Source organism: Sitophilus oryzae, unplaced genomic scaffold (genome assembly GCF_002938485.1).
Source record: "Sitophilus oryzae breed Bouriz unplaced genomic scaffold, Soryzae_2.0 scaffold_115_pilon_pilon, whole genome shotgun sequence".
Lineage (NCBI taxonomy): Eukaryota > Metazoa > Arthropoda > Insecta > Coleoptera > Curculionidae > Sitophilus > Sitophilus oryzae.
This window is the reverse complement of record NW_022145793.1, coordinates 575,878-591,801: the sequence shown is the minus strand read 5'-3', so window position 1 is coordinate 591,801 and position 15,924 is coordinate 575,878. Positions and strand designations below refer to the sequence as shown.

The 15,924-nt window shown below is 34.2% G+C and overlaps 1 protein-coding gene across 1 annotated transcript in view; it reads right to left on the bottom strand.

The window, feature by feature from the left end:
* The window catches only part of LOC115887357 (protein krasavietz), a 36,202-nt gene that overhangs the window by 1,417 nt on the left and 18,861 nt on the right, over positions 1–15,924 (bottom strand). The window contains exons 4-9 of the mRNA XM_030906778.1: positions 10,042–10,202; positions 5,728–5,874; positions 5,405–5,548; positions 5,054–5,140; positions 3,816–3,980; positions 1,346–1,673 (exon numbers count right to left, since the gene is read on the bottom strand). Coding sequence (XP_030762638.1) covers positions 1,347–1,673; positions 3,816–3,980; positions 5,054–5,140; positions 5,405–5,548; positions 5,728–5,874; positions 10,042–10,202 — 1,031 coding nt within the window. The 3' untranslated portion in view covers position 1,346. The remainder of the gene's footprint in view (positions 1–1,345; positions 1,674–3,815; positions 3,981–5,053; positions 5,141–5,404; positions 5,549–5,727; positions 5,875–10,041; positions 10,203–15,924) is intronic.

Genomic DNA, 15,924 nt, shown 5'->3' with positions numbered 1-15,924 from the left:
TTTTAATGTTTTTAAGCAAAGACTGGTTTAATAAATAATAATAACAGTAATAATTTGTTATACCTATTAACAACAAAATTTAAAATCATTTAATAATATAAACATTTTTTTTAAGTAGTAACAAAATATAAACAACAAATAGAAGTCAAAAGTATTTATATTAGACCCTATTTAAAAATAATATAGTCTCTAAATGTGGCAACGTTGGTTTATTAAATAAGAATAATTACAGAACTAATTTGTTATATTAACAACAAATTTTAAAATCATGAAATATAAACAAATGTAATGGAAGGAAAATATAAATAAAAAATTAGAAATCAAAATTATTTGTATTACTTTTTATTACTTTATATTACTATTTAAAAATAATATTTACTTTTACTGGCATTTACTTTAAAAAATAAATGAAATATTTCTTCGCAAAAAACTACAAGTAAGAGAATTAGCATAAACAAAATACAAACATTGTTAACTTTTTTTTAAATTTGCACGTGTAAAACTTTCAATTTAATTTTATCACCCCAAAATTTGAGTTCGATAACCTTTTTTACTTAACCACATTACTTAAATATCATTATTAAGTTCAACTAATTCATATTATTAAAACATCTAAAATACAAATATGTATTTTAAAATTAAGTTCATCTCATCTCTCTTAAAAATTGCTACTTCTCAAAATTTCCCATTAAAAAAATGCAATCTAACCTAACCATAATATACCATATAAAATTAAATAATTGAAAGATCGGGCTACGGAAAATCACACAAATTTTCGGAAAAATTTTGACCACTTCGCACACAATCGTCAATTAAAAAAAACTACTATTTTAGTATTTTAAATATTTTAATAAACGCAAAAATAGCATAGTATTTACAAGACGAAGTTATAAAAATTTGGAAAAACTAATAATGCACTGACGCACACAAAAATCAAACGAATACTAAATTTCATTTATCAAAATCATTCGATAGTCGTGGCTCGTGGCCCAACGATAACCATTTAGTCGCACGGCGAGGTTGTCACATATGCTTTAGTATACAAATGAATGAATGATTTTATTCGAATAAAACCATTCCATAGTTGAAATCATTCATTCAGTAACCATTCGATAGTTCCCACCGCTAGTTCTTATAGCGGCAACATAGATACATTATCTGTGAAAATTTCAACTCTCTAGCTATAACGGTTCATAAGATAGACCTTTGTGACAGACGGACGGACGGACAGCGAAGTCTTAGTAATAGGGTTCCCGTTTTTACCCTTTGGGTACGGAACCCTAAAAATCACGGTTACCTCATCCCCAGTCTTTACAGACTCTACATATGTATCAAAAGGACTTACTTTAGTCGCTCTCCGCATCAGAATCGGTCTCCTCCTCCGCGTTCTGCAGCCACTCCACGAACTGCTTCATCTGATCGACGAACATCATCTTGCCCTTGACGTTGTAGTCCTGCTTGTACCACTTGAGGATGGCCTGTTCCGAAATGACGTCCGTCTTGTAGAACAGCATGATGATCTTCTGGAAGGCGCGCATGAAGGTCATGTTCGAGTAGCAGTACTCCTGCACCTTGAGCAGGAGGGAGAGCTCGGCGCGCGCGCCGTTCGTGAACGCCGAGAACAGCACGGTGTACTGCTTGAGGTGGCGGACGGCCTGGTCAGTCACTAGTTCCTGTAGATAAGATAATTGGTTGCTTAAAAGGATTCTTTTTATCGGTACCTAGTTTTGTAAAATGTTCTCCAGAATGTATACTGAATGACAAAAAAAGAGAACACCTATAATCGATACCAAATAAACTTTCAGTTACATTATCCAGGGCGCGATTATTAAAATGATTGTTGACAACCATGGAAATCAAAATAAAAACACTAAATCACCACAATACACCAAAACACTTTTACTTTTACACTGGACGCGCGTTTCGCTAACCATGTTAGCATCATCAGCAGATGATTATAAACTAAAGTACAATCTACAAGTTGAGCGTTTATATACTCGCTCAGTGGGCACCGAGTGGGCGTGGCAAAATCTAGCCAACCAAGTCAGAGCCCACTGAGCGTAACAGTTAGATTTCCGCCACTAGAGTAGTAGGAACAAAGAACTTGAAGGAATTGGACCGTTGTCTCTGTTCATACTATCTTTACATTTATTAATTCTGATGCTTTCATATGCATCTAATTGCCTGTAATTTGAAACTTGTTTAATTAATTTTAAATTATTAAGATCTATACAATGTTCTATATCAACAATATGTTCGGCAACGCAAGATTTATCCGGTCTACCATATCTTATCTGAGCTAAATGTTCTTTAAATCTAGTTAATATTGATCTTCTAGTTTGCCCAACATATTTCTGATTACAGTTTTTACAAGAAATTTCATAAATACCCGACCTTTCCAGTGGAGGTGTTTTATCCTTTGGATTAGGTACCTAATAATTGTTGTAATTTATTATTAGCACTATACACAAGTTTATAATTATTGACATTCTTACAAATTCCTTTTAGACCACGGGATAACTATCAAACGGTATCGAAAAATATTTAGACGTATCTTTCTCCACTTGAAAAGTCGAATTTTCAGAAATCATTAACCTATACCTACGTTTTCTAATTAATTTATCAACTAGTGAAGGAGAATATCCATTACACTCAGCTACATTCCTAATGTAATCTCTTTTTATTTCATATCTTTCGTTGGAAAGTGGACTTTTCAAGTGGAGAAAGATACATCTAAATATTTTTCGATACCGTTTGATAGAGTTATCCCGTGGTCTACAAGGAATTTTTAAGAATGTCAATTATAAACTTGTGTATAGTGCTAATAATAAATTACAACAATTATTAGGTAATCCAAAGGATAAAACACCTCCACTGGAAAGGTCGGGTATTTATGAAATTTCTTGTAAAGACTGTAATCAGAAATATGTTGGGCAAACTAGAAGATCAATCAATTAACTAGATTTAAAGAACATTTAGCTCAGATAAGATATGGTAGACCGGATAAATCTTGCGTTGCCGAACATGTTGTTGATAAAGAACATTGTATAGATCTTAATAATTTAAAATTAATTAAACAAGTTTCAAATTACAGGCAATTAGATGCATAATTAATAAATGTAAAGATAGTATGAACAGAGACAACGGTCCAATTCCTTCAAGTTCTTTGTTCCTACTACTCTAGTGGCGGAAAACTGTTACGCTCAGTGGGCTCTGACTCGGTTGGCTAGATTCTGCCACGCCCACTCGGTGCACACTGAGCGAGTATATAAACGCTCAACTTGTAGATTGTACTTTAGTTTATAATCATCTGCTGATGATGCTATAACATGGTTAGCGAAACGCGCATCCAGTGTAAAAGTAAAAGTGTTTTGGTGTATTGTGGTGATTTAGTGTTTTTATTTTTGACATTTTGACATTTTAGTTTTGTATCGAGTTTTTGGTTTAAATGAATTGTTATGATGTAGAATGTTTAGGAGTTAGAACTTTGATATTCATCCAAGTGGCCAAAGTATTCCATGTTAAAGGCTACTTGAAAGGCTTACAAAAACACAGATATTGGAAAATATGGTAAGCTTTGTGTCTTTCTTTTTGACGAGAGAATCCAGAAGATACAAAGTGAAAAAAGCTAAAGTATTAGAATGAGAGGAAATTGAAGAATTTTTATCCCACTAGTGGATACAATATCATTTTGAGTGAAGAGAAACTATGAAGCACGTTATATGTATGTACCTGCCCCGCTGGAAGCAGGACCAGGTTTACCCAGTCTTAGTAAATACCTCTACGCTTCATAGATTGTGAATAAAAATAATTACCTCTTTCTTGGACCATTCGGGAATATCCATAACGGTCGTCCAGATAATGCAAACGGTCTCGTGCGGCTGAATGTTGTCCCTGACGGCTATGTCCTTGATTTCGGCGATCACGTCGCGCAGGGGTTTGTTTTCGGCCAGAGCGTCAGCCAACAGAGATTGCAATTCCTACAGATAAACAAATAAGTAAAATCATAGGTATATATTATAGGCTGGCAAAGGTTAGTTTTAGGTCGACATTTCCAGATATAAGAAGAGTACAATGCGTTTATAATGTACTGAAGAAAGAGAGAACAGTAAAAACGTTGCCAAATTTATGAAATAAACCGAGAATCTGTGCACATTACTAAGAGACTTGGAATGGGATACAGCAGATTCGTCGCGTTCGACTGGTCGCCCCAATGAGTACTTAAAATTCTAGAGAAGGGTGTATATCATGCGTTCAGCTTTATGATTTAATTACGTCTCGTTATATTTTATTTGTTTATTTATTAACCAGTCTTTGTAATTTTCCTGATAGCTTGTAAATTTTTAAATCAGAAACATTTGCACTTTTGATAAAAATACGTGGAATTGAGTTGGCGTTCGACAGTGGTCGCGCTACTAGAACTCTGAATTCAAAAATCGATATCTCGAAATCCATTAGAAATAATTGATTGTATTTTTTTCAAAAATTTTCTTTATAATTCCTGCTATATTTTCTTTGCAGGCAGTATGTGAAAATCTTTTAAATAAAAAAGTTACACAATTGCTAAAAATTGCTACACACTAAAAGTAAATGGAGGGTTTTTTTAAAATTTTTGAACAAAAAAAAACAAGCCCATCGAATTTTTCTCATTTAAACATCTGCTAAAATATTCAAACTTCAAAATAATAAAAAGTTTCAATATCTAAAGTTGTTCTTGAGTTATCGCGATTACTGACGTTTTCTCGTTATAAAAAAATATGGACACCCAAACGATATCCTTATAAATCCATTTCAGATGCTCAAAAACATATCTAACGATTTTATCTAGGAATCTTTTCGAAAAAAAAGTCTTTTAAAAATAAGCGGGTTGCAATCGTGATATTACTTGATAGGGAAAGGCGTACCGGAGAAATGTGACAACGCCGCAACAGCACACCGTCGCATTTCTCTTATTCCTACTTAATAAGATCCCTACGCGATTTACTACTACACATGTAAATACCGACCCAAAAGTAAGAGTTGCCCGCACGGTATATATCGGTTTGTAACTGACCTTTTTAGCGGCTTGTTGATGTTGATCCTCGTACAATTTCAGGATTTCTTCCAGTCCGTTTTCTTGGAAGGCATTTCTAAAATAGACCTAAACGATAAAATAGAACAGTTAAACGGGTCTCAGTGTCCTTCTGGTTTCTTTAAAAATGCCATTTTATTTCACAGTAGAACTTTTAATTCATAATTTACTGTAACAACTTACGATAACATTCTGAGAATATTCAGTCTCAGAATGCCAGTACTGGTGTTAATTTACTTTACCAAATCTGTCGTACGTCAAATTAAGTAATTGTTATTTCGACGCTAACAAAAGAAGACTTGGATAAATGTTTTTATTTTGGTATAGTCTTACCTGAGATTGTTTCGTGTCAGGTATGAATGTGGAGAAATGCTGCTCCAGGTTCGCTTTGCGTACCGCCGAGTACAACGAGTTCACGCCCCTCTCGGTGCTCCAGTACTTGAATATGTCAATGAGAAAGTCCAGTGCCAAGTGATCCTAGAAACAAACAGATTTTTACACGTCACATTCTAAGAATTAGCGAGATTAAGAAAAAAATAAGACTATTGATATTGGTTCTTTGAGCTTATTTAAGCTGAGGCAACTTGGTATACAGTTGGCTAAAAAATCAATCCAAGTAGTTTCCATAGAGAGAGGCACTTATAGAATGTTCTTACCTTTACAAGATGAGAATTGTTGAGCACAAGTACGGCCGCGAAGGGCACACTGCCGTTTGAGATCCACAAAGACAACATGGCTGCGAGCTTTTTCCGATCCGTCTGCTTGAAATACTTAACAAACATTAAAATCTTCTTTATTTCATCCTGCAACAAACAAAGAATGCCTCTTAAAACTATTGGAACATAAATACAACATCCATAATAAACACACTAAAAAATGAACCATAAAAAATCTAATATCAAATTTTACTAAATCAGCTACAGATAATATTTTATTAGCTATAAGATTTATTTAAAGAAAGTAAATGTTTAGTTAATGCCTCCTTTCGCTGTTAAAGCTTGATTTTTATGCGTCCATTATCCGTTGATACGATCGATGGTCCAAAGCAGCTCTGATTGGTCATAGCGTTTTCGCGCCACTTTTCATCCGTAAATTTTTTACTCTAGCCCGTCAACGGATAAAGATTGTACGATAACGGACGTTTTGACATTTTTTTCACAAATTTAATCTAACCTTAATAAAAACATAATAGTACAACGTCGGTGGAGCAACTCGAACAACTCTTGTAGAGCTAGCACCGTCGAGAAAACAAGAATTTTAAGAAAACTGGTTCTTTAATATATCTTTTGCTATGCTCTCCTGACCAAAGCGCGGGCTGTCTGGTAGACTACTGCGATTCACTACTGCGCATCACATCTGTACATGATGTCCCATTTTCGTGTGTTTTATGGGATTTCTCATTTACGAGTAGAGATACAATGATGTGATTTTCTCATTACTTTGCTACTTTTTTTTTGAAACTAAATATGCTACACATACAGTACCGGCCAAAAGTGGAGAAACTTTTTAAATTTATTTGCTGCCGTTTTACAAGAACGAAAATGTTTACACAAAAATGGAGAAACTGGTATTTTTTATACATTTGTAGTCGCTAGTCTCAGTATTTGGTTGCATAGCCTTTACTTTTGATGACTGCTTGGCACCTTTTGGGCATAGACTCAATCAAGTTCTTTATTACGTCCCCGGATGTTTCATTCCAGGCTTGTAATAGGGCAGCGAACAAAACATCTTTATTTTTAAATTTGTCCCTGTTTTTACGCCTAACATCGACTTCTAGTTGATCCCATAGGTTCTCTATAGGGTTCAGGTCGGGGCTTTGAGCTGGCCATTTGATCACTTCAACTTGTTCCTCGGTTAAAAATTCCTTAATAAGTTTGGCAGTGTGTTTCGGATCATTATCGTGCATAAATTTCCAGGTTAATGGGAGAGAGGATTCAGCATAAGGTACCATTGTTTCTTGGAAAATATTTAAATATATATAACGATCCATAATTCCATCTATTTGAATAAGGGGCCCGACCCCATGACCAGAAAAACAACCCCAGACTAGAACGTTCCCACCTCCGTGTTTGATGGTGGGTATGGTGTACTTGGGATTGAATCTCTCATTAGCAGGACGTCTCACGCACATAATACCATCCGAACCAAACAGATTGTACTTGCTTTCGTCCGACCAGAGTACATTTTTCCACTGCTTATAGGTCCAATTTGCATGTTCCAATGCAAATTGTAGTCGGACCTGCCTATTTTTCTTAGAAATAAACGGCTTTCGGGCAGACCTTCTGGCATTTAGTTGAGCCTGTTTCAGACGCCGTCTAATGGACCTAACAGATGTTGAAATAAAGGGATATTCGTTCCTTATATCCTCCGCAGTGCAAAATGGATTTCTAAGTGAATATCTTCTTATTATTTTATCTGTCGCCGAAGTTGTTTTTTTGGGTCTTCCGGGCCTGGGTATACTGGCAGTTGTCCTACCACTTCTATACAAATTCTAATCTTCTTCTATACAAAATCTATACAATCTGTTTGCACACAACACTTTTATGTAAATTTAAGTGTCTAGCAATATCAATTTGTTTAATTCCATTTAAAAATTTATCCCGCGCGGCATATTTTTAACGCTCTGTGAACCCAATACCACGATCTAGACGCTTTAACAAGAGAATATCTCACAGAATGTTAAGAACAAGATAAGGTTTCTCCACTTATGTCCGCTGGAATTTGTAAATAATTTTTTACCTGCAAATTTATTCACAAAATAAGCAGTTTTTATATGGCTATACAAAGCAGATTAAATGCGAAATATTTTCTTGGTATCATATTCTGCAGAGAGTAAACTGTGTTTTGACATAGTAAAAATTTTAAAAGTTTCTCCACTTTTGGCCGGTACTGTAGGTATGTGCTAGCCTCCTTAGTTCATGAAATACAGAGCAAATTTTTGATGCGCAGTAGCAAACAGATATGATGCGATGTAATAAACGCAACGTCTACTGGCAGCCAGACGGTCCATACTCTGTTCAGGAGAGTATAAGAAAAGATATATTAAAGAACCAGTTTTCTTAAAATTCTCTCTCAAAAACGTTCCTACCTCTTAGACTATAAGTGAAACAGCGAAATCGTTATGGAAATGAAAATATAGAATGACACCAATCACAAGTAAATCGTATATTCGATGAACGAGGCACGAAAATGCTATAAATTTAAAAACTACGTAATTTTCTAACCAATTGAAGTCTTACTTAACTCGTATCATCGAACAACGGATACATGAAAATCAAGGCTTAACCAGCATGTGTCAATAGATTTTACTCTCTTGCCATAGTACAACAGCACGACAGAGTTTCCAGATGGTCACCCGTCCATCCAATCGCATCGTCTAAAGTTGCTTAACTGCGGTGATCTATCGGGAACCGGTGTTTCAGATGTTGCCATTTTTATTATAGTATTTTGAAGAGTTTGGGTACTTTACTTTTCAGCAAAAAAAAACAACGAATGTATATCGCAATAACTTTATCATAGCAGTTGCAATCCGATGAATTAAACATCCTTCAAAAACTCAGAGAATCGTCAATGTGATTAAAAATTAACATCCGTACCAACGGCAAACCTTATTATTATTTTACTTTGGAGAGCGAATCATTTGACCTAACGCTATAAATAGCATAAGATTTTTTTTGCGCTCCTATCAATCAATTCTCACGACTTAATAACCGGACTAAACGAATAGTTTTTTCTATGCCAAGTTTTTATGTTGTCGCTTTATATTTTGATTGCGTTCAGACAACGCTTATAGACAGAGAGATAATTACAGTTATAACGAGAAAAAAAAACGTTCGACAATTAGAAATTGATGGATAGGCGTTTTTAATTAATAGTTGCTATTGCGCAACGTTTAGTGTTGTTAATAAGACATGTCAATACCGTTTGATAGAGAGTCAACCCGTGGTTTAAAACGAATTTTTAAAAATATACATACCAAGCCCATACTAAAATATGTTAATATCTCGAAAACTGCGACTTTGACTGATTTTGATGTTATTACAAATTTTGTTGCAAATATTATTCCTAATCTTAATTTGAAAACCGCGTTCCGCTAGCTACTGTAATTTTGGAGTTACGATTTTTTTAAATCCTCTGGAAAGTGTTACAGTTGAAATTTTTGGTGTTACTGTTAACTTACCGTTCCTAGATGTATTAGTTATTACAAATACTAATAAGTGCCTGATATTTGATATCCATAGAAAAAATACTACTACACAGATATATTTTCATAACGAGTCTTATCAGGTAGGTATAAGTAATTTTGAGATTTCTGCAAATTCGACTTTTCAAGTGGAGAAAAATACGTCAAAATAGATTTCAATACTATTTTGATAGTCATCCCGTGGTTTATTTTTTTTTAAGAATGGTAATTATAAACTTGTGTATAGTGCTATTAATAAATTACAACAACTATTAGGTAATCCTAAAGATAAAACACCTCCACTGGAAAGGTCGGTTATCTATGAGATTTCATGTAAAGATTGTAATCAGAAATAAGATGGGTAAACTAAAAGATCAATATTAACTAGATTTAAAGAACATATCGCTCAGATAAGATATGGTAGACCAGATAAATCTTGGCAATGCTCAACATATTGTTGATAAAGATGATTGTATCGATGTTAATAATTTAAAATTAATCAAACACGTTCCAAATTACAGGCCATTAGATGCATATGAGAGCGTCAAAATAAATAAAGGAAAAAGATAATATGAACAGAGATAATGGTCCAATTCCGTCCAGTTCTCTGGTCATATTGCTCTAGTCTCAGAAACTAATGAAATTGCTAGGCACGACTAGTTTTGACTGGCTTGGCTAATTGTGTCACGCTTGGTTAGTGCCAACCGAGTGCCTATATAAACGCTCAAGGTGAATTAGTGTTTTATTTTGCGATTCTGATATAATTATCGATCGAAAAAAAACTTACTTGAAAAATTTTCTCCAGGTATTTATAACGTCGCATCAGCTTAATGAAGACCTGTTCCCAGTTCTTCATTTCTTCCATATTGATCTCGTCCGAGGAGTTAAAAATACACGCGTCCGTCTTGTGCGGCCCATCGCCTTCTTGGGAAAGACTACCGCCCGGCACTGTAAAGAAATAATCGTTAAAAATATATACAAACATATAAAAATGCTAAGGAGAAACAGCAAATGAGCTATCTCGAAAATATTAGTGAAGGATTGTCAACAAGCTCTTATGTTATCAGTAATAGTTCGCGAGAGTTATTGTTTACAGTTAAAAAATAACAGTTTAAATGACAGTGACAGTAACAGTCAAAATAAGAGTGCGCGAACAGTAAAGTCTCCTTATGTTGAAGCAAGTTGTTACTGATCAATCTGTTATTCTAGAACTGTTACTTATAAATAACGGTTCGCACGAATCGTTGATTATTAAAAATAACAGTTACAAAAATACAGTGCGCAGAGAGATGGGTTGTTATTTAACTATCTGTTATTTTATAACAATTATTTAGAAATCCATAACGCAACCGTTACTGCTTTAAAAAATAACAGATATAAAATAACAAACAGCAGAGATCGAGTGTTCGTGAAACGAAGTGACGGCGCTCTGCACCGCCACGAAATTCGATGCTGCTCGAAGCAATTCCAAAAAACAACTAGTATGGATGGAAAACCTATTATTTCAGACAACCATCGATACAGGCGGCGAGATACAACGGACGTTATCATAGTGGGGTATGCCGTTAACGGCGCGGCGTCGTGTTGGGCTGACAACAGCAACAATGAATAGGATATAAAAGAAGCAGCTTTTTGAAACAGTTGCGAAAATAGACCCTGGCTGTCGAGATAACAGGAGTGGGAAAGGAGCGCTGCTGCATCGGTCGATTGTCGATGGAGGCTCGCAACGGGTTGGAGAATAACACATCAGTTGATTTAGCTATGTTGTTTTTTTACCTGTTACAAAGCATAACAGAACTTCGTTCGAGATAATCGGAGGTTTGAAACAGGTTGGAGAATAACGCATCAGTTGTTTTAGATACATATTGTTTTTTCAACCTGTTGTTTCAATATTTAAGTATTTATTTATTCTGAAAAAATTTTCAGAATAATATTTTAAGATTTTTTGAAAATGTATACAGGGTGTTTTGAAAAATCTGGTCATTGATTAATCACGATCCTGCTTAAAGCCCTTGACGTAAAAAGCTGATTTTTGGAAAACGGATTGACTTTAGGGTGTAGAGGTGCGATAAGAAGGAATATTTCGAAACTCAAATTCTAAGGGGGTGAAACCACCCTCAAATAAGCGGAATGCTTTTTATTTAAAAACTGGTGAGTTTTTCGAAAAACTCTTAAACACGTATATTTTATTTTGTTGTTTTACATATTTTGAGATTTTTACAAAATATATACAGGGTGTTTCATAAAATATGACCACTGAGTAATCACTATTCTGCTTAAACTGCTTGACGTTTAAAGCTGATTTTTCATAAACGGATTGACTGCGGGGTGTAGAGGTGCGATAAGGAGGGGTTTCTCGAATCTCAAATTCCAAGAGGGTGAAAACGATTACACCTCAAATATTACAATATTTATTATTTAAAAACGGTTAGTCTTGTAGGGAAAACGATTGGACACGCATAATTTATTTTGATTTTTTTACATATTTTGAAATTTTTTAAAAAATAATACAGGGTGTTAAGAAAGTTAGGTAATTGATTATTCCACGAAACGGGCCTTCCGTTTGATGCCTATGGTTTATACATAATTTTTGGCAAATGTGAGAAAATTTTATCCAGTTTGTATGTTAATGGAAATTCTTGCTTTGCTTTATCATCACCATTACAAATTAATAATTCGATGCGAACGAAGTCGCGGGTACAACTTAACAAGTATAGCTAGAGACGTGAGAAATATAAAATAAGAGACGCCCCCGATGCGCAGTGGACATCCCACAAATTTGCTTCAATCAGATTTTTCGTAGCGTAACTGCATCTCTCTTCCGCCGAATGCGTTCTCTCTCTATCGTGTGCGCGACCGGTGCTATCCCCAAGTCTCTTCCTATATTTGTCAAACTGTACATGCTAGTTTAAGTGTAAAATTAATTCGAACTCTAGTGTGTAGTTGGTTTACTTATGAAGAATATACTACACATTTTCTTATATTGCTATCGGGAGCGTACCGCAAATGGTAAAATCATAACGAAGAGCTTCTCGCCCGTCGAGTGAGATGCACCCTGTACACTGCTACGCAATTCAGAATCTACGCGGATCGAGGAGTAGGGCGTAGGTAGATCGGAATTTATAGATATCGACAGTGGCGGCATTTTGGCTTTTTATATCGCAATTTGTAAACAGCGCTTATTTGTAAACAATCCCCGTTTTTATGAGAGGTATTTTAGATAACAATCGATATTTAGAAATGTTATGACACCCTGGAAATACTACCACCGAGCACGTCATTGTTGCAACTGCTGTTAATACGCCTGGCGGTGACCGCCTCATAGATTTCTAAGAATATTTAGCAATAAAATAAAGAAACCTGTTATTTTTAAGCTGTTATTTTATGCTGTTTTTATAAATAACTATAACAGTTTCAACTGTTATCTAAAAATAAAGTTTTGCCCATCACTAGTGCGCAGAGAGCAATATCTTTTTACGTGTTATTTATAAATAACAGTCCGCAAGAGTTGTTGCTTCGAAAAAATAAGTTATAAGAGTGAACAAACAGCAAAGTGTTTTTATGTCAAAGCAATTTGACATAAAGTATTTTACAACTGTTATTTTATATTTTAACTCACAGTTGAATTGCAAAAATAACAGTCCGCTGACAGCAATGTCTCCCTATATAAAAGCACATTTTTAATTATTATGAATCTGTTTTTACAAAGTGTTATTTATAAATAACACTTCGCAACGGTCGCTGCCTCGAAAAAATAACAGTTGTAAAATTAAGAGTGCGCGAACAGCAATGTCTCCTTCTGTAGAAGCACTTTGATATTTATCGATCTGTTAAAAATAACAGTTCGCAAGAATCGTTACTTTTTAAAAATAACAGTTACAAAAATGACAATGACAGGACAGCAGTGCCTCTTTATGCTAAAAGTAGGTTGTTATTTATAAACAACAGTTCGCAGGAATCGCTGGTTTTTAAAAATAACAGTTGCTGAAATAACAGTGCGCAAACAACGACTCCTTATATAAAAGCATCTTGATATTTATCAATCTTTTCCAACTGTTATTTATATACAGGGTGAGTCTTAAATAAGTGGAAATATTTTTAGGAGTAGTATATTTCGACCCAGATGAGGTATTTTCGGGATTTTTTTTTTGAAAATTTGGAATTTTTTGAAAAATAAGAAAAATTAAAAAAGATGCAGTGGTTCTCAAAATTTAAACGAAAAATATTTTTTTGAAATTTTCAAAATAAAATATCCCAGTTATTCTGGACTTATTGAAAAGCGATAAAGAGAAAATATATGTTTCTATTATGGTGATCTATCAGTCCTGAAAATATTTGCACTTATTTAAGACTCACCCTGGATAACAGTTTGCAACAGTTTTAACATAAAAAAATAACAGATATAAAAAATCCAGTTATGAAATAACCGTTATAAAAATAAGAGTGCCCTGACAGCCATATGAAGTCGCATGTTGCATATTTATCAATCTGTTATTTCTAAATTAACAACTATCAACAGTTATTGCTTTGTAAAAATAAGATAGCAAAAATAACAGTGCGGGAACAGCAATGTCTCCTTATTAGAACCAGGCTCTTAATAATTTGTTATCTTACAACTGTTATTTATTAATAACAGTTCGTAGAAGCTGTTGCTTCTTAAAAATAACAGTTGCATAAGTAACAGTGCGCGAAAAGGGATAGTTAATGATGTAAAGCGGAAATTTTACGAAGTGTGTTTTTAATTGTTATTTGCAACAGTTGGGTCGTAAAAAATAACAGTTGTCACATTTAGTTAGATTAATCCTCGTAAACGAAATAACAAAGTATGTCGTTCAAAAATCCCATCTATCTTATTACTTGACTATAAAATGTTAATCAGTTCTAAATTGGATACAATACGTATATTACTCTGGTTTCGAATATCGTCTTCCGTCACAATCACGATAACAAGTGAAATTAATTTCGTGTCATCTCGTGTCAATTACGCCGAACAAAGAAACGATAAATTTTGTGTGTTGTTCCTTATATTAACTAGATATAAATTCTGCGGTAAGTTCAATCAGAAGGGTCAGCCGATGTCGACAATCGATATCAAGCTTGGGTTTATGTTGTTTGACGTCCGAGTTAGCGACGTCACTGATGTGTCACAGTAGAAGTGAAGGTCGAACGCACGGATTACAGTAAACATCTTCGATAATTAGACAGCTTAATTAAATATTTTGTGAGTTCGTAGATTATAAATGTTAAGAGGAATTATACATCAAATTGACTTTGTTATGAGTAATTTCAATTCTATTTTTATATTTATACTACCTGACCTTTCTGTATATTCTACTGCCAAAATGTTGGGCTCCACGGCCACACAGAAAGCGATCTTTACTTTTTTGCGTTTTTGCGCGTGAAGAGCTTTTGCGATTTTACCGTTTAAAAATTTTATTTCGATTTGGGTGCATTAAAAACACGCAAAAGAAGCGGTAGGTCTCTAGTTTCTATCAAGCTGTAGATTATTAATGAAAAAGCTCTTGGAATTCCCGGCCCGTTCAAGAATCAACCCTTTGAGAAAGAGAGAGGCGAACTCGGCGGGGTTAGCGTTGAAAAGACGAAGATAAAAGATATGCTAGGATGGATTGATAGTTTATTTGTGTATAGATTTTTTTATGTTTTTAAAGCATGATTTATCGAACTTTTTGAAGTGAAACTTAAAAACGCGCGCTATAAGTAAAAGGCCGTGACATACGAGCTAGCAAGGCGGCCCTGACACACGAGCTAGTGGTAACGGCTTAGAAATACGTAGTGACGCGACGTGTATATGTGAGAAATCCACGTATTTATCAAAAATATTGATATTTTAACAAAAATTTCGTAAAAGTGAACCAATTTATTACGTGGAAAATACCATTTGTTACTAGGATGTCGCCAACTTTTTCAATGTGAAATTTTCACTATTTTAAAAAAGTGAAATTTCATTGAAATTTCAAGTTAAAATTTCAATTCGAATTTTTCAGCACAGAGGTGAAATTTTCAGAAATGTATCGTGAAATTTCAACTTACAGGTGAAATTTCAAGTGAAATTTTCATAAACCTCGCGAATTCCTTTATCGTGTTCGTATGTTGACCGTATATCGACGTAGTAGGTATCGATTGTTGATTTGCTCGATTTGGTTGCCCGTCTGTAGAGGACCGGCGCTTGATCTTGACAAATGAAAAACCGCAGTAGATAGATAGAGGTTATGATTTTCGTTGAAAATGTTGATGTATTATTAGATTTGTTATTTATGTGCATTTTTGTGTTTCACATTTCATAAAGTTTATTCTGTGACCTGTTTCTCTACCTGTGACCTGTGTTCTGTGATTGCAATTTTTACAGAAATAATGGTTAAGCCTAAAAATAGTATTTGGAAATAGTTCTCTAATGATCAAAATAATACCAAAAAAGTAAAGTGCATATTTTGTAATGAAATTCATTACAAAAATGCAACTCGTTTAAAAAAACATGTAAAAAATTTTATAAAAACGCCGAGATCCATTAAATTACAACTAAAAGGGACCACCTCGAGAACAGCTAAAAATAATGACGTGTTTCACCATACACCAAATTTTTATGAATTTTTTTTCAAAATTTCATAATTTTCATGAAATTTCAGTGAAATTTTCAATCAGTGAAATATTT